This window comes from Ornithodoros turicata, chromosome 3 (assembly GCF_037126465.1).
Source record: "Ornithodoros turicata isolate Travis chromosome 3, ASM3712646v1, whole genome shotgun sequence".
Taxonomy (NCBI): Eukaryota; Metazoa; Arthropoda; class Arachnida; order Ixodida; family Argasidae; genus Ornithodoros; species Ornithodoros turicata.
In genome coordinates this window covers 90,438,565-90,458,787 of record NC_088203.1, presented here as the reverse complement: position 1 = coordinate 90,458,787, position 20,223 = coordinate 90,438,565, and the positions used below count along the sequence as shown (strand labels likewise).

Sequence of the window (20,223 nt, the reverse complement as noted above, 5' to 3'; positions counted from 1 at the left end):
GCTCTTGAAAATTTGTTGCAGCAACGTGCTGCAAAAAACATTGCTGCAACATTGTGACAGCACTAGAACCATGTTTCCCAAACAGAAATACAATACTAAGGCAACATTTTCGTCATGTTTTCACAATATTGTGACACCGTTTCAGCAATATTTTTCAACGCACACACAATATTGTGGCAACATTTGGGTAATGTTTTCGCCACATTATGATAGTGTTACAACCACATTTCTTTAACACAACACAACATTTAGGCAAGCGTTGTGTACATGTTCCTACAGCATTGTAACGCGCTACATCCATATATCTTGAACACACCCCAGATAGCACCGAATGGTATGGCAACATTTCATCAATATCATACTGCGACGTTGCTCAAATGTCGCTAATGCCCTTGAACTTCATTTGCAACATACGTTTGTAACACTTGAGCCAACGTGTACACAACACTGCAACAACACTGTGGCACATTTTTTGAATACGTGACTGCAGAAGTGCTGTACCCTCGATCCTGACTGGGGGTGGGGGAGACCCGTATTATCATCAAGAAGGAGAGCTACTTATGGAAGTAGACTCTGATGGGGAACCCCTTGGGTGTCCCACTGGATGGAGCATATATACTGAAACACCAACTCTTGGGATACTTTCATTAAAGGTAGTGGAGCCTAAAACATCTGTGACAGTGACGATGATGCATACTTGCAATTAACCCATGTATCAATAACAAGTCAAGCATATACCCGTTAACGAATTATCTAAACCGAAATTAATTTCTAAATTACTTATATAATAAAAAATAAAGCTAAATAGTATCGTTATGATGGCTAATTAAAGGCATCGAATGCGGAGATGGTGTCCACGTTCAGTACGAAGACAACGACCTGCATGCCCATTGTGTCCTCAGCAATCTGTCTGAATGCCAGTTGAAATGAGCAAACCAACGGCAGAGCCGTTTCCTTCAAATGCGCACGTTGATTTTGGCAATCCAAAATATATACTACTTCTCGCAAACAGCGAACAGCTGCTGTGAGACAGCTACTCTGCCAAGTTCGTCGTGAAGGATCGCCGGCCTTCTCTCCGGCGAGAACCATTCCTTCCCCGTTGAAAATCGTCTCGAAGATTTATTATTCTCGCAGACAGTACCTCACCGTGTTTGGGGAAACAGCACAGGTGTTGGGACTATGCCATTACTCGAGAAATTATTGTCTGAAATCGGCTGATGCCTGGCTTGAGATGCTATCGGCTCGTAGCCGAGACGTGCTTCTATGGCAGTAAATAGCTACTCCGCTATGTTAAAGTCGCTCTAGGTCGCTTTGACGGTTCGCCGCAGTTATTGTTATTTTCGCCGCGTCGGATATTTGATTGTCTTAAAATATGGCACGTGCTTCCACTGTGATAGCCTGGTGCTCGATACAGAATAGGACTGCATGCCCAGACTTTGCATAAGGTGGTGCAGACTCCTGTAACGGGACCGAAAGGCTGCACTGAATGAAGAAAAATTGCATATTTTCGACAAATTCTATTGCATCTCGCGGATAATCATAAAACAACAGGCAGACGAAGCCCTCTTGCATGCAACGTGTCTGCAATGACCACTACACTTGGTTAAAGCGTAACCGTTTGGAGAAGCATTAAAGGGAGACTTCGGACGATCTTTGAAAAAAAAGAAAGAAAAAAAATGCTGCAGGACGCTTTTGGTACCTAGTGGCCCCCAAATACCGGCTATGGGCATGGTTTCCCTCTTACGCGATGTATTCTGCGGAAATATCAGTGAATCTAAACCGAAACCACGGTTGGGGGAGGGGGCGGCAAATGTTCCCTTCCCCAGAGCGCGTGCACGAAGCCGACGCATGACGTCACGGGGTACGCAGAAACAGCAGAAGTATGCGTGTGTCGTGGCCGGTCATAGCGGTTTAGGAGCAGTGTTCCATCATGGGTTCAGACCATTACGACCCTGTGTGCTTTTCGTCTGAGTCAGAGAAGTACGACGAAGTTTCTTCAGAGTCACAGGTGTACGCGAACAGCAGGTAGCAGCAAAGGAGGTAACACCCAGAGTGCGAGGTAACTCGTTACTGCAACTAGGTTCCTTTTTTTGATAACCTGTAACTTAACTCGGTGCTTTTGTGCCGTGGTAACTTTCAGAGGAAAACGTTTCTTTTTGAGATAACTTTGCCGAAGTAACTTAAGCTAAGTTCCAAGTTACTTTTAATTCGCTTTTCACTCACGTCCACATGTTTTCTTGCCTTCTCTCCGGTTCTTTCATGAGATTTTTTTTTGTCATAAAACGTGATATTCAATCAATGACAGTGTTCTATTCAGGAAGTAAGAACCGTTGCCATTGAAATGAAGCTGAACCAGTGTGCGCCCAGAGGGAGTAAGATGCAAAGCGTTCGAATATACCTCTACCAGAGTAACGTCATATTGACGTTGGTAGACAGACTGAAACCGAAACAAATCTTAAGGAGGGGGCTGGGTTCCACGAACGGGCATTTGTTGGCGGCCTCTCATTGAAAGAAAAGTAGGACCGAAGGTCGCGTCCCTTTCAGGGACAATCGTAATCCCCAGAAGACCGTGGCTTTCGGGCGCGACCTTGTTCGCCCCTAGCTTCGAGCACAGTTCAACTCTACCAAACTGGTGGCGCTGTCGAACATTATTACGTCATTTGTTTAAAAACAAGGAGAGGGCTATTACGCTAGTGCCCGTTGAACAAGAACAACCCCTACAATGCAAGGTATTGCAAAGTGCACTGCACGAGGTATGCATCTCAAAGGGCTAGACTGAAAGCTACACTTGCTCGACTAGACAGCAGGGTCTTCGATATAGTGTTCAACCTTGTTCACCTCTAGCTTCGAGCGTAGTTCAACTCTACCAAATTTGTGGCACTGAGGAACACTATGACGTCATTTGTTTACAAACAGGGAGAGGTCTATTGCTAGACATAGATGAAAACGATCTAAGCGTACTGCACTCCTCCGCATGCAACTCAATGTCTAACTCAACTATGCTCACGCGCGCTGCACCTGTGTATAGCGCTATTTTGTGTCCGAAGTAACTTGGAAGTAACTCGTTCTTTTTTTTTAAAGTAACTCCGCAGCTGCGAGTTACATTTCAGACTGAAGAACTTCGTTGTTAACTTAGTTACATTTTTCACACGGTAACTTAACTCGTAACGAGTTCTTTTTGACGGGTAACTTCTCAATCTGTGGTAACATCAGCACCGCCTTGTATATTGCATTCCTCGTTCAGTCTTCTTTTTGCGTACGCGCCACGTTGAGTTGGCATAGGAGTATCCGGGAAGTTCTTCCCGGATACTGGACGACACTTTTCGTTCTTGGACGACTCCTAGCGCGTACATCAGGCGTGCTCTGATATCGAACATCTCAGGTTCGAAATAGTTGGAACATATTCTACTCTGTGTCGAATCATTCCACTCATTCCAATCTATCGGAGCGCTGCCTCTCACTCATGGCGACGCTATCCATCATTCGGGAAGCGAAGATAAGCAACATCCGACGTAGAAGTCGACTTGTTGCCGCAAGTTTTGATGCAACACCTCGCATCACCTCTCGCATAACTCATTGTTGCACAGAAAACGAAAAAAACTACAAGGCGTTGAATGCGCTCAAGAACAGATCAAACGGACGCATACCCAGTGACGCCGAACGGCCACCCAGTGTCGCTTGCAACACACCCGTCCTGGCGCAGCTCAGAGAGACCGCTTGTCGCATTTCAAAAATCATTTTTGTGACGTCTACGCCGTTTTCAGTCCAGATGTTCTGTGACTGCGTTCGAAACATGTCAATAATCGTATAGCAGAAGCCAGCAACCGATTTTCTTCCGAAGTCTCGCTTTAAGAAGAAATGAACTTTTTCAGTGACTCTGACGTGCAAAGTGCAATCATCACACGCCGGCTTTCAAGATGTCCAGCATTAGCCATGTACGGCAGTAGTGCAAGCGACTTAATTTCAACCACAACGGGAGGAATAGGACGAGTTGGTGATAGTTCATGTCGCTATAGCGACATGAACTATCACCAACTCGCAGCACTCAGACGGGACGAAGGGGGGTTAAAACAAGGATGCAGAGACGTTTGTCTCCTGCATGGTACGCTTGTCTCCTTGTTTCAATCCCCCTTCGTCCTGTCTGAGTGCTGCAGTAGCGACAGGTTCAACCACAAGCTTAATACACTGAGCGCCAGTCCGCCGCGTGAAGCTGAAAAGGTACCTATGGTCAGAAGACACTGTTTCGAGTTCAATTCCGAAATAATCGCAGCGCAGTACATGTCTAAAACGTCGACTTGCTGTCATGATATCTTGAGTTCCCTTCAAGCGTGACCTAATTAAAACTGTGCTACTGTGTCGATACCACGTGTAGCATGACTCAAACTGCACTAAGGCAGAAAAACGGGGTAGTTGGTAAGTCATACTGAACTTTTACGCAGCCGAGAGGCACCGACAGATAGAACCGGACGGGAAGGCTGCGTTCCCGTCTTGTTTTTTCTGTCCTTGTCTCTCTGATGCGTAAAACTTCAGACAGACTTTACTGTCGACGAAGGTGGATTGTCAGACCATTTCGCAGGAGCAACATCCATTACGGACACACCGCTAGGGCTGCAAACGAGGACTCGGGAAACATTGACCATGTGAAGAACCCCATGGGACACTGCAGCACCGCCTCTTTAAGGAGATGTACACGGACCAGACGTTCACCTGAATGTTACGATGGTTATAAATAATAATAAGAATGGGGTGGACACCCTACATTTTCCGCGACTCAGGACTCAGAGGCACGTGTGTATCGACTAAACAGTGGACGCCGCACGCGATACGCGTGCATAAAAGCAGTCTGCTCCTAAATAAAAATTGCTTTGCACCTGGAACCCTTTGTTGAGCTGACATGGTACGACAAATTGGTTTGGTTTAATTATTCACCTAGGAGAGTTATTGCTCAATTTAAGGAAAGAAGAAAAAGTACCAAACACACACGAATCATGCTCATCGATATTCCAACGGACTTCTTTTCATTCTCTGTCTCGAGGACAGTGAACAGACTATTTGAAAAAAATAGTCTGTTTCCATGGTTTCCATAGTCTGTTTCCATGCTGCTCTGCGGCGCAGAGCAGCATGGAAACTTTGAGCGATACTCCGGAAAGTATACAATATTCCTCGCCTCCTGCGGTTGCTTCTCGAGTTTTGTACATTGCTTAAGACACCATCGCGATTGAGAATGGTGGCACAAGGCGTTGGTATAGTGATGAAGCTTTGCATCCATTCACTTTCTCGTACGGCCAGCGTAAACAGCCAAAGGGCGAATTAGAGCAAGTGGCAATTTGCTTTTATTCTTATAATATTTTTTCTTTCTTATACAAAACAACCAGCCACGCCCCGACATCCCGTGATCTCCTGTGTTTCGATGCGGGGAATGTTGCAAACCTACTGTTGGCACAGTCACGACGCAGAACTGTGGAATTATTAATTTATTTTTAATTGTTACTTTGTTAACTTCTAGCACTGGTTTGAATTATCTATAGATAGTACTTGCCATTAGCTACCTCTCGAACGCCTGTGACACACGCCCCGGAACTCCGTGCATGGTTTTGCGGTTTCGAGTGGCGTCGGCGGCTTCGAACCGCCTGCGTCGCGCCGTCAGAGTGAGAAACAGCGAAAGAGGGAGAGAGAGAGAAAATCTGGTGATCAGAGGGGTCTGTTCAACTGCTACGAAACAATTTATGGCGACCTCCCGTCGAATTCAGGCGATATAGCCCGCGTGTTGTTTAACTTCTTGCATGCCGAAGATGGACTCGGCGCTAAGTACTGCAGATGTGCCGAAATACCGAAAAATCTCGGGGTCTCTACGAAAAAGGATCTACAAATATATCCTTTAACATAATGTCAACCACTGCATGGCCAATAAACCATCCGGAATTTTAAAAGGCAGCCTGCTGTACAAAGTTAAGCAGGAAGGGTATTGACTTCCTGTTGCTCGCCACGTTTTGACACTTTAGTTTTGCAAGTCGAAACTCGTTTTTTTTCCCCTTGATCCTAATATGAAATGAATTGATGGGCCGTATGCGCGTATAGAACTTAGAGCCCTGCACGAGCCGACTTTTCCGGGACCGACCAGGCCCGAGCGCATCGAAAAATGGCCAGGCCCGGGCCAGGCCCGGACCTTCATGTTTTTATGCGGCCCGTCGCGGTCCGCCCCAATTGCCCAGTGCATAGAGCCCAGCCCGCCCCGGCCAAGTGACTCAGCACCTAGATACTGCCTAGTATTTTCAGTCGTGACGTACGCGTTTCGAGCGCTTATCACACAAATTTATAAAAGAGAAGACACGGCCACAAGAATATAAGAGCTGTCGGTTTAACACCACAACAGCACGAGACCAAATTAAATCCAGGACGCACGCTGGCAAGCGCGTTGTTTTTGTGGATGTAGAGGGCGCTGTCGACAAACTCTTCCCAATCCTTACCCCTCTCACCAAGCTTTGCGAACTGTTTATGAAACACGTGAGGAGTCAGGAGCAATGTAAAGTGCCTTTGAGAATGTTATAGAGGGTCGAATCATACGCATAATGCTGTGTCCCTTGCTTGCTTTTGCAAATACTATGCACACGAATGACACAAGCACGTGATGATATAAACTAATAGTCCTCCGTTGCGTAGAATTAGCTGCGTGACCCGGTCGAGCCTGACTCTCGGAAACATGTTTGTCGGCCCGGGCCCGGCCCGGCCCGGCCCGGCTCTGAGCACACAGCCAATGATAAGCCCGGCCCGCGGGCCAGGTCGGGGGCTGGGTCGGGGTCCGGGCCTGTGCACGGCTCTAATAGAACTAACCCTCTTATTTGAGGGGAACATAAAACGGCGGCACCAGCGTTTCTATAAAGAGCGTCGCATATTAAAAGGGAATGCAAACCACTGAGTTATGACAAAAACCTTGAGCTACATGTTGAACTCCATTACCATCTCTGTTCTCTCTGGACATCATCTCTGTTTTTTCATCCTCTCACATTCTGTTTGTGTATCGTACTGGGGCAGCCAGTGCGACTTCGTCGAAACTCACATCCCCATTTTTTTTATTTATCACATCACATCACATCACATCACTTTGATTGACATGCAGAGAGATTGCCGTGAAGAAAGACGAAAATATACACAGGAAACGTATTCTTAATTCAATTACCATTGAAAAGCAATTTTTGTAGGCCCGCTTGTCAGGACATTTTAATCTACGTTGCCGCTCTTTCTTATTAAGCCTCGCACATAACCTGTCAAGGTCTCTCCACGACGTTTCATCGACCTTCTTTCATGTCTTCTATTAGCTGCACCATAACTGCTTGTGTAAACATTAACGCCGGATGAGGGTAATTTCTGGTACAGAGGCGAACACAGTTTTAATAATGAGCTGTGGGTACGGTCAATTACGAGAATTCCCTTGGTGAGATCGATTCGAGCGGCCATCGATAATTTATCCGGCCCAGTGACAGGGTATATCTTCCATATATATAGTTAGGTAGATTCCAGAAATTGAGGAGCTCCATGCGCAACAATACTACCAGGAGAAATTAGAAATGGAACACATACAGGCAACACCAGCTCCCGTGGCATGGTGGTTAGGATGATCGCTTTCCACGCCGAGACTGGGGGGTGACACGCGTTCGAATCCTGTCACCGGCTGTGCTGTCTCAGGTTTTCCGAAGCGTTTCCAGTTGAATGTCGGAACAGTTACCCCTGAAGTCAGACCAGGACGCATACTAACCTCCCTGTCCCTACTCCTTCCTGCCGTACGCTCTACATCTGTCCATGTCTGTATGCCGCTCATACCCGCAGTTGCTTCGCGGCGCTAACACAGAATTAAAAACACACCGACAACAGCTTGGCTGCTTAAAAGTGTTGATAAAGAGTAAAAGTTCCTTCACCCATGAGTTTTGGCGGTTGTATACTCTTTCAAGTGTAACAACAGCGTACTGGCAACGTACGAGGGTTGTCCTAGGCCTGGCCAAGGAATAGGAGGCCTAGGTGATTGAATTATTGCTATATTCTTTCCTCCGTAGTCCCCGCCATTTTCTCCATTCGTCGGAAAGGTGGTCGGAGGACGTGCGGGAGCATCATGAACCTTACAACCGAATTCAAGCGCACGTACGTGGACTGAAGGCTTCGGGACAAAGGATAAACTCCTACTGTTAAATGCTCTACCCGGTCTTGCTCCGTGCATTTCCAAGAAACACTGTACTGCAGTACAACCGAAAAGCAGCGGTAGGGTCTGCTCCCGATGGAACGGCGACAGCGAAGAATCAGGAGGCTGGAGACAAGACTGGAACCGGCGGAACTGCAGGTCGTGCAGTCAGACACCACCGAAAGAATGTCGACGACCTCCTTCAGCTGCTTACAATTGAAGTGGAGACTAGGGAGCAACTAACGTCTGTGCAGCAGAACAAGGTCAGAGCTCAGGACAGAGTAGCACGCGACCGGAAATGTCAGACAAGGGCTTCAGCAGTCGCGGTGCAGCACCTTGCGGCGAAACCGAGCAGTGACTTTTGTTCATCGCGGCAACATCGCACAGGTATTCCGAGTTGTATTTGACGCTTCATCCCACAATGCTGACACAAAGTCACTGAACGACCACTTGGAGAGTGGCCCCAATTTGAATACCGACCTCGTCGCTCTCTTGCTGAATTTCCGAAGGTATACGGTGGCCTTAGTGGGGATATCGAGAAAACCTTCCTACAGATAAGCATCGCCGACAGCGATATGGACGCACTGCGTTTCCTTTGGCTGAAGGAAGCGCCAGCATCTGGTCAACCTCTACTGGACACATAGAAACGTACCGAATGACGAGGGTTCCCTTTGGAACTACATCAAGTCCCTTCCTACTGGCACTGCAGTGACGAAGTGAAAGTACAAGGTAAGGAACGTTGCTGACCTCCGAGAGGTTACAGCTTCAGATACAAATTCGAGAAAATTCTGTTATGCTCCGAAAAGGAGATGAACACAACAGTGACAACTGAACAATACAGGATATATGTCGCAGGAATCGGACCCAACAGAATTTAGAATGAGCCTGATGCCGGGGCGAATCAAATGAACGATCTTGCCTCGTAACAGAATGGAATCCTGCTGATCCTGTAGACTTTACCATGGCTGGCATAAAATGTGAATATTGCGTGGCCACGGTGGTCGCTGGCGGTCGGTAATGATAAAGTGGGAGTCGAGATCACGTCTCCATTTGGCCAGGGCAGATGTTGATGAATAAACGTACGAAACAGCAGGCATATTGCCAAAGGCAAGATAGACGTTTATTAAGGCTTTAGGTTGGTAAAGGGCCGAACTAAAGAGTTCATAGATGTTGATACGACGACGCTGGCCGATGAATTCCCGTGGCCCATCGCATTTGTGGATGGCGATGCCACGATGAAGGCGACGATGATGATGATGATGATGATGGCGGATGACGATTGGTCGGTGGCAGTGATGAAGATGATGCTACTGCTGCTCACAAATGGCGAGCCTCGCAGCATCTGAACTGCTCAAGCATATTTCCAGCAATCTCAGGATGAAGATAAAGGCTGTACACTTCTGGACCAAATGTATGATAGCGCTGTACTGGATCCGGGGCAACGCGGGAAGGTGTAAACCTTTCATAAGCAATCGTGTAACAGAAATCTCGCTGATCTGATGATCCAGGGGAGTGAGAGCTCAAAGGCTGGTAGATAGTGAATTGTGGTGGAAGGGACATCCGTGGATCGTCAGCGACAAGACACTGTGGCCACAGGAAGTACCCACGACAGGATTTTCGCCGTCAGAGCTAGAAGAGAGAAAATCTGAGGTATTTGCTGCAGCTACATCAGCAGCCCCAGTGCCGGCTATACTGTACGCGAGCAAGTTTAGTTCTGTAATCACGCTTCACAGGACTACTGCATGACTGCGACGTTACTATGTTCAGAACTTGAGGAAGCAGGGGAAGATCACGGAGCCCCTCAGTACCGAAGAGCTGGAAAGGGCAGAAATCTACTGGGTAAAGACAATTGAAAGGGGCAGCTTTTCAACTCGAACTTAGTTGCATCGAAAAGGTTCTAAGCTACCAAGTACCTCCCCGACAAGAAACCTGACACCATTCGCCAACCACGACGGGATCATGCTGCATACGAGCGACACCCGGTGATCCTACCTGTAGAGGACCGTTACACGAAACTTCTTTTCCGTCACGTCCACAAACAGCTTCTCCATGCCGGAGTAAGAGACACCCTCGTCCAACTACGGGAGTGGTTTTGGATTACCCGAGCTCGTCGACTGGCAGAAAGGGTAGTTCATGACTGCACTACGTGCCAACGGCTGAACGCTAGAGCAGGAAGCGAAGCGGTTGCTCCATTAGTGATGGATCGAGTAATGAAGTCCAAGCCATTTGAAGTGGCAGGAATCGACTTCTTGGGCCCATTGATCGTTAGGAGAGGCAAAAACTGCACAAAAACTTGACGTCTTATTTGTATGTGCTGTTGCGAGGGCAATACGTCTAGGGGTATCCAAAGACATGTCCGCACAGAAGTTTTCTACACGCTCTACGTCGATTTGTCTCACGAAGAGCTTTCTGCCGTGCAGATTACAACTTCGGGACATTTAAAAGAACCGAAGAAGAGAATTGAAAGAATTATGGGATCTCTTGGAGGACCCTATGGTCAAGGATCACTTTTCAACTCACAAGACTGAGTGGGGCACATTGTATACCGTGAGCCCTGGTGGGGCGGGTTCCACAAACGTCTCGTGAGATCTCTAAAGACAGCGTTGAAGAAGGTGTTAGGAAGGAGACTTCTGGACGTCAAAGAGATGAACACCGTAGTAACTGAAGTAGAGGCAGTGATAAATTCACGTCCCACAACATTTCCCTACAGTGATAGCACCGAATAAATTCCTTTGTCCTCATCACACTTCCTAGTTGGTAAGCGCCTTACATCACTGCCAACAGCGCAACGTCGAGAAGTGGCTTCACCTAAGGAGTCACCAGATTATCTGTGGACAGGTCGCCATCGTCGGGACATTGAATACTTTTTGAAAAGATAGCATAAAGAATACTTGGTGTAGCTACGGTCCCACCACTCGTTGAAAGCCACCAACTTAACGCAGCTGGTACAAGGCGACATTGTCAACCTGCACGACGAAGAGCTGCCGCGTAATCTCTGGAAATTGTGCAGAATAGAGGACCATCCTCTACAGAAGAGATCAAAACGACAGGGCCTGCACAGTGCGTTCACGTTATGGGATTGTTAGAAGAGGCCTGTGCAGCTCCTTTTCCCACTAGAAGTGGAAGTTCTAGTGGGAAACGCTGGAAAGGCTCGCGAATTTGTTCCTTCTTTGCAAATACACATTGGGTTCGCTGTCCATTTACCAGCTCGCGGGTTCGATCGCGGCCGAGGGATCGAACCCGCGAGCTGGTAAGTGGACGGCGAACCCAATGCGGTCCCGGCCGAGGGCGGTAGCAATGTGGGAGAGGTAAACATTGCTTCCTGCACCGTGTGTCAGATTTCCGGCGCACGTCAAAAGAACCCCAGGTGGTCCAAATTATCCGCAGTCCTACCCTGCGGCACGTGCAACATGTCGCCACACTGCGCAGACAAACCTTACGTGTAACATCACAGTACCATTACCATTTACCAGCTCGCGTGACTGAGTGGTCAGCGCGCTGGCCATGTCACGCCGAGACTGGGAGGTACAGCGCTCGAACATCGGTGCTGTCTGCATGGTTTTTCCTGGGTTTTCCTCAGACGCTGTCAGACACATGTCGTCACAGTTCCCTTAGGAGTCGGTCCAGGACGCACATTCCCCCATGGCCACTGCTTTCTACTTTCTTTATTGCATGCCACAAGTTTGTATTACAAATACTAAAAAAAAAAAGAAAAAAAAAAGAAAGCCTTTGCTCATTCTGGAATTTTCTCCACGTAACCACTAACCTCCTTATCTTTCGCTATGCTTGCCAATTCTTGCCTGTTGTCCCGTTTCGTCCGCGTGTTCGTGAACCTTCCATTTTTCTGTAACCGGTCTGTAGCCTAGATCACTACGTTCACATAATCCCCTCCACACTCTAACAAAGCAGCCATTCACTCCGGCCGTAGAAGCCCGTACGGACCCTTTCTTCCCTCCGGGCTGTTGACCCACAATTCGCATGAACCTTTAAACACGTCACACCTAACCCTTTAAATACCATGCCAATGATGAGGACGGTGCCCAGAAGAAGAACAGTCTCTGTTCGAAATATCGGCGGCTTCTGTCCTGAGGCAACTCCCTTCCTACATCTCTACCGGTTCGCTGGATTTCTACCCATCTACATTCCCCCAGAGCGTTAGTCGTGTCGTTGCCCACATTAGGCCGACAACGGCGAGCTCCTTCAGCACTACCACCATCTCCAACCACTTTATCGCTTCTTTCGGGATCACACGACGCTACCCACCTGATCCCGAGAACTTTGCTATTGTAATCACCACACTTGCTCCCTGGCTATTGAGTACCCTAATTTCGCTTGTGTCTGTTGACATGTGACAACGTTCCCAACTTGCCTCGCTTTGAGTTGTTACACCACTGACACGTGTGTGACCAAAGCATTAGGCCAGTGCAGTGGGGTACCCTTGTCTCTTGTACACTTGCACGTTTACGTACACTATATCAAACGATGCAATCTTTATTAGTCTTTAGCCACATCCCATATTGATCAGTTGGATCGTTTGGTATCCTAACCTTTGTGGGGCTTCGAGCTCGTGACCGCATGGATTGGGTGGTCGGGATCTGACGGGGGATTCGGCACTGAGAGCCGGAAGGAGAACGTTAGAGCCTTCGCTCGTTGGAGACCAATGCTGTTGCTCTGGGGGACACTTTGGGTCCATTGGTCCTTTAAGATTTTGTGTACAGGTAATAAACATTGGTTTCTCGTTGTGTTCATGCGAGTCGTGTCTCTCTTCATTCAGGCCACTGGCAAAGGGTTTGGAATTCCCAAGTGGAAGGGTTTTCCCCGAAATTTTACGCCCAATGTGTCGCGCCGTTTCGGCTTTGCCAGTGCTGAAAGCGAGATGTTTTGTTCAACTAATCTTCTTTCAGTGTTTCTGAGTCCCATCAGCCTGCTGAGTTCTTGTGTTCCAAGATGGAGCATGCCCAACCCCAACATGGCTACGACACGCACAGTAGAACGGCAAATCATGCTGTTCTAATCAAGCCGGATGAGACTACAACTGAGGATGGAACAACACAAGCGGTTCCTCCTCATTCCACCAGCGGGACGGACGTGCAGCCCGGAACTCCTACAACGCCGGAGCTGCTCACAAGCGTGATGGGAACAGCAGCTCTTCACCGGATCAGCTTCACAGCAGCTGAAGAGCCCTGCCCGACTGAACATTTCAGTCCCAACGTCCTCCCGCTACACGGATACTAAGTCTGTTCACGAATTTTCTTACGACTTAGACAATTACCAGGTTAGCATGGGTCTAACCAATGCCGATTTGATTGATTGATTTTAAAAGAAAAAATTGCGCGGGTCTCGCGTATTTCTTTGATCATGGACGCAGCCCGCTGGTATTATCTCCGGCCCGCTTTCCTGACCAAGGACTTCAAGCAACGCTTTCGCCCAGAGTTCCTGACCATGAACACGGGACCTTGGAGGAATTGGATCGACGGGCGCAACACCCAGATGAGAGTGACTGGAGACGTAACGACGGAGGAATACAAAAACAAACACGGTGAACGTCGCACTGTCAACCATTATTACGAAGAATGGCATCCTCTTCGTAATAAAGGTTGAAAGTACGACGTTCTCCGTGTTTTTTTTTTTCGTATTCCTTCGTCGTTACGTCTTCAGTCAGGTGCCAACCGGCCCCTTTTGTAGCTTACCCGTATGAGAGCCTGGTGGAGTTCATTCACCCGAGTCGTCCAAGATCTGTTTCGGCGGGTGGATCTTAGTTTCGCAGACAACGCAAGTGCCACGTGTAATCCGACAATGCCGCACTCGTTTTCAGCTGTTCCTGCGGGCCCAAAGCTTCAAAGATTTAAAGGCGATGGCGCAAGAAGCACGAACCATTCAACGGGATCTACTGGCGGAGCTCACATACCACTCGCCGCCGCCAGGCTGGCACGCACGCGAACCCCGCTGCGCGTGATCTTCGTGTCCCCCAGCGGAACTCAACCAGTTTGCGATACATTCACGGTTTGCAGGCTTGGAATGGGACCGCTTTTTAGCCTGCCCGTCTCCGACTATGTTCCGGAACACGGACTTTAGCCAGCCTGCGGTGCCTTCGAAGGGCTGCAGACTCGAGGCGTAGCCATTTTGTGCCTATCCCGCCTCCCTCTTTACGAGCCCTGAACCTATCATTTTCTCCACTTGGAGTACGAGGGCCCCACGACCGCATTGTTTTCGGTCAGGGCACACTAAGAAGAAACGGCAACTCCCTGTGGGCCGGCCGCTTCCACGAAACTGGGGACCTCAGTGGGCTCTCCCCCTCCCAGTGGTCGTGCCCCCGGCGAACGACAGTCCTCACGATATCCGGACACAAGTCTCAGCAAGTCTCAGAACCTCACACTGGCCTACGGCGAGGACGTTTGGCTCCTCATTCGATGTGCTGGCACGCTACAGGGGCTGGCACGCTAATTTGCGAAATGCCAAACGCTACTGCGCAACGTCAGGTTATTTTTTTATTATTATTATTTTTTTTTGTCGCGTGCATGTGGCGAACTTTTCCTCTCCCTCCAACACATCACGACTGTTCTCGCCATTGTGGAGCCGACCTCTGGACAATAGCATTCGCCCTTACCCGCAACATTTAATGAGGGAAGAGGACACGCGCTGCATGGGTGAGCTTCGTCTCCCTGGATGCACACCTTTCAGTTCTGCGAGATTCACCCTAGAGCGAATGGCAGTTCACAAGGTGACCAAACTGCCGTTTTCTAATCATTGCGACTCGACGTCGTGAGGATTAAGTCTGGTAATCACCTCCCGCAGACACGTTGATGCATTTCATAACTAACCTTGACAGCTTTGAAGTGAATAGCTAGTCAAACGTATAGTCTGGATGAACTTTCCTCGCTCAGTAGGTTCTTTCCGTGGAATTTTACCTTACCTATTGTTTATTGGCCTTTGCCCTATAGTCATGAAATTTTACCATCAGTTAGCTGATGCAGAACATGTTTTGTTGGCGGCTTTGAACAAGCAGTCTCATACCACGCTAGAAAAGCCGCAATGTACCGATGTATGGTTGCCAGTTTGGCGGGATGGAAGAGGAACTATGCGTTTATGCAATGAGATTCGTGAAAACATTAATAAATGATGCACATTATATCACGACATTATTTACACCATATAAATAGTTATGCAATATAAATGATACCAAGTCAAATATAAATTATGTTTACGGACTATTTTACGCTTTATGCGACATACTTGCCGATAGAGGCACGGCAGGCGTTAAAGGCATGTCCGAAGAGTTGTCATAAAATACGTAATCAAAGTGAAAGTGAGGATTAATCCGGAAAGGCAGCTGTACCATGTAATTGCACGTTTTTAGTGAAAAGGAGGAAAGATGAACGATGCTCACGCGTTAAGTCAATGAGGACTGATGTGGTTAGAGGTCCACTGATGACGTTGCTGGCCTCACACGTTAGCTCTGTGAGCAGATCTTCGCGCGAAAGACTCTCCAGCAGCAGAGCACTCCGTGTACCTCTCCGCGGGTGGTGCTCCTCAGAGCAGGAGTCGTCCGGGACCGGAACACCGTTCCTCCTCCAGCGGATTGAAGGCGTCGGTGACCCTGCAAGACAATTAAGGTTCAGCGTTAGCTTATTTAGCGATTCCTCCGCAAACGTTCCGCCATCCTTCATAATGGGCAGTGGAGGTTAGCCTTCGTCTGTTCTGCACACAGCAAAACACGCGCGGAGAATTTTAAAAGGGCAGTGCTTCACAACTGTCCTTACGATTCCACTTTCGACTTCTAAGGCAGCGTTCACACGGAGCAACATTTCCCAGCAACTATGAGCAATTTTCGAGATGCTGGCAGTCGGCCGACACCGGAAACATTCAGCAACGAGAGTTGTTCGGAATCGCTCCCCAACCGATGGTGGTGGTGCTGGTGAAAGGTACGTTGTCGGCCTCGCATGGGTGGATAACGTCACGACTGACGCCCTGGGGAAATGTGCGTCCTGGGCCGACTTCTAAGGGAACTGTGCCGACATATGTCTGAAAGCGTTTGAGGAAAACCCAGGAAAAAACCCCAGACAGCACAGCCGGCACCGGGACTCGAACCCAGTGACCTCCAAGGCTCGACGTGACATGGCCAGCACGCTAACCACTGAGCCACGTGAGCTGGTGCTCCCCGACCGAAAACTTGAGGAATTGCTTGTGCACCGGCCAATCTGCGAGGGGAGCATTGCCACGTGACTCTCGATGACGTGATGCGATTTCCTTGTAGGTTTATGACCCTGCAGGTGCAGCAGCTGCTTTTTTTTTGAAATAATTACTTTTTGCGTAAAAAAACAGACTAAGATTTGATAAACAGCAGCTAAAGAAAAGATACCATCACTTGCATTCGAGCCCACATTCTCCGGTTCCCGTAAAGTTGCTTGTGGGTTGAGCTACCGAGTTGCTACGTGTGAACGCGTTCTCGAAACTAGTCATAAGACGTTGGTTGGAGTTGGTTCGGGTTGATGGAGAAAGTTGCCCCGTGTTAACACAGCCTATGTCAACCTCATGGTCAACGGTGCGAATAGCGTTTAGTAGGCGTTTGCTTGTCTTTGCTGGAATGGAAGTTTCGGATTCATGGGTGCGGGAGAGGACTGATACCACGGTGGACAGCGTTCGACTGGGTGACCGCTGGACTGCCTGAACGACCCATTCGAAAATTGTCTCCACTGCAACAAGATCGCCAGGGAGACGTTCCACTCGGCCGGTGACCAGCTTCCAATAGTAATTGGAACCCACCAGCAGAGCGATGTCCGTGGTGCAGCTCGTATCGGCCACTTCGAGGACTCGCAGCGAGAGAAGGCTCATGGAGCGTCGTCCGAGGCTGGCGTAGACACGCGGCATAGTTCAGAAATGCCGAGGGCTTCAAGTTCGATGAACGACCGCGCATACGAGATGGCTTCGAGGCGGACTTGCACCCGTTCGCAGTGGAATCTTCTGGGGTGGCGCGTACGTGCGAAAGAGAACACGGCTAGGTCCTCCTGACTAGTGATTTGGCACCCTAGCTCCTTCAACAGATCGCGACGTATAAACGTTTGTTGACTACCCGTGTCAAGAAGCAGCCGAATTCGCTTCTTGCCTGCAGGTCCTGCTGCTCAAACCGAGACTGTCTGAAGGCGTGCCATTCCAGACTTTGCACGCACGTTCGAGGGTGACGAAGACATGACAGTCTATGAGGCGACGTCGTCCAACACTTCGCGCGGTGCCTCCATGTCTGCAGTCGCGGGGAGAGTGGTCGAACAATTCTGAGCCTCCGGACGTCTTTGAATGTCACACAATATGGAAAGGTGATGTCCGTGGCACTTCGCACGAGACAACCCAGCCGCAGATCGGCAAACTCGTGAAAAATGTCCGGATTTACCGCACCTGAAACATCTTCCCTCTCTGGACAAACGATGGCGCACATGTAGCAGGTAAACCCGCCATGCACGACTGCAGCCGATGATCCGGCGAATGACACAAGGGACAGGGTGATGAACGTGCGTCAGCAATCCGCTTCGGAGGTGCGGCGTTTGCAGCGGCTAGGGCAGCGGCAGTATAGGAAGCCGAACCGGCTCGTTCGGACTCTTGCTGCAACCAGCCGACGCTGGCGAAACTGCCCGAGTGTGCAGCACCTCTTCCCGAGTCTCCACCTGCACCTGAAGAAATGATTGCAGCGCCTGAAGAACCTCGGCGGCCTTGTCTATCCCAGTGCTTCCGTTGTTGCCTTGGGGTTGAGGTACAAGCATCGTGTGATGACGCGGTACAAGATAACCGTATATTTGTCCTTAATTACCCCCAAAGAATGCAAAGCTGCCAGTCGAATGGTCACATCGTCGTGAAGACGTCGGAGCTGGGGAATGTTTTGGGAATTCGAGATGTGACGAAGAGCAAGAAAATGGTCGACGTGCTCCGCCGTAAGGAGTTCCGGTCTACCGTACCTGTGCGTGGGCAGAGTGGCCGCACAGTCGTAGTTGTCGCCGCTGATCCTGATGCTTATGATGGATCGCTTCGCGTCGTCAATGAGGTAGGAGACCAAGTACTTAAACTTTTCGATCGGAGCCAGTGCTTGGTTGGAGTGGATGGTGGCATCAAAATGCTGCCAGAATTGTTGCCATTCCTGTCATTTTCCCGAAAACTTGGGTATGTGATGCTGTTGATCCAAATGTGCAACATTCTGCTGCTGGCGAAGCCCACGACGTGCCCTTGTGATCATTCCCTCGAGACATTCCTCGTACTGGAGCACACTGTCAAGTTCCGCTCCCAGCTGATCTTCTTGGGTTTCCTGGGCGATGCTGCTATCGAGGTCGTACAGCGATTGCCGTTTTGCCACCAAATATTCCAACGCAGCTTCAATCTCTTCGACGGACGAGCCCTACTGCCCCAGCAGGTCGGAGAGCCGTGTCATGGTGCGCGTCAAGTGTGCACGTTGTCCGCTTCTTGCACGTTTCAAGCGTTCCATGGCAAGTCACGACGAGATGACCTTCGAAGGGAAAGCGAAGGAACAGGCCGCCTACGTTCCCGGGTTTAGGCACCAGAATTGAGTGAAGGAAGAACGAGGCGTCCGCTCCGCTTCCGAGAGGAAAAAGATTTAATGAACTAAAATCCGAAAAGCAAAAAGGCGGATATGGGCCCGTGACCTGCTATACTCGACCTCCTTTAATCCGCATCGACCCCACATCGACCTCCTTTAACCCGCAACACTGACGGCTTGGACGCTAAGCTGCAAGATGGCGGTTGCACAACTGCAGCAGGAGGAATATGCAGAATTATGATTTCCATTCGTATGTCAACGTGCGCTGCTAATTCGTATTGTCTTCGTATTGTCAATTAGTATTGACTGGCGCCGACCACACATGAATCGTTTAGCACGAATGCTCAGACAAATAACTCCTTGACTAGGGTTAATCGAAAATACAAGCTCGGCTAACAGGAGGATCTCTAGGAAGCATAGAAATCCTAAGGAGTATGCTAGAAGGAAACCTCCGAAACTGGGACGTACGGGCGAGGGGAGCGCCATATTGAATCCGCTACTGTTGCCGCGGCGCAGGCAAACAAGGAATCCAGTAAGCATACAGCAAACATAACGCCAAAGATGTTTTTGGAACAGTAACACACCGCCGGAACTTATGAAACCGTAAGATATATGAAAACACACACACACACACGAAGAAACACACACGACACGGACGCCACATGGGGTCGCCGTCTCCGCCGCTGCCGCTGCCCCAACCAGTCTTGACTACAAGCCTGGATAGGGGCGGACACTGACAAAATATGTAGCCGACGCAAGCAGAGGAGCAACCGAGCAAGTGTTGCAACAGTTTTTGGAACTGTGGCTGCTTTCACGGGCTGGAAATACACGACTTTTCTTCGGCTGATTCAATATGGCTGCCTCCGAGCGCATACATTGAGAGAGAGAACAGCCTCGTTCAAGTGCTTTGCTCTCCTCCAATCCTCCTCTCCAGCTTTCCTTCTGGCCTCTCTCCGTAAGATTTCTATGCTAGGAAGGGAGTTGCCTCAGGACAGAAGCCGACGATATTTCGAACAGAGACCGTTCTCTTCTCTGTTCTGTTCTTCTCTCCTCTCTTCTTCTCTGTGCGTCCAAGACAGTGCAAGATGTCGTACGTCGACGTCTTCGGTACATAGAGCCTGCAAGAGACGCTTGTGCTGATGTTGTCGTGTTTGGTCTTCAGCGCGCTACAGAGGAGTCCCAAAAGGTGCTGAAAGCATGTGAACGTCCTCAGCGGCAGCACACTATGTGCAAACAGTGAGTCACCCGCATGGTGACACTTCATAACCGGAAGAAGTGGATAAAACTGACCTACATATCAATATTTCTCAAAGATGTCTTAGTTTGAAGAATGGGTTCATGTTGGTGGTAGGCTCATTGACAGGTGGTCCGAACTCATGCAGGTTTCATGCTATAGTAATAACTGAGTGTCAGTAGACCGTTGATAACGTGGCTTTCGAAGTCTACCGCGTTTACCGCACTCAATCAACGGATAAGATTCTGAGTCATGCACGCTGCCATTGGTTCCGGTATACGT

The 20,223-nt window shown here is 49.1% G+C and overlaps 1 protein-coding gene across 3 annotated transcripts in view; it reads right to left on the bottom strand.

Moving 5' to 3' along the window:
• LOC135388801 (B-cell receptor CD22-like) overlaps positions 1 to 20,223 on the bottom strand; it is a 442,796-nt gene that overhangs the window by 166,166 nt on the left and 256,407 nt on the right. For all 3 annotated transcript variants that reach the window (XM_064618610.1, XM_064618608.1, XM_064618609.1), the window contains exon 5: positions 15,558 to 15,767. In XM_064618610.1, coding sequence (XP_064474680.1) covers positions 15,558 to 15,767 — 210 coding nt within the window. The remainder of the gene's footprint in view (positions 1 to 15,557; positions 15,768 to 20,223) is intronic.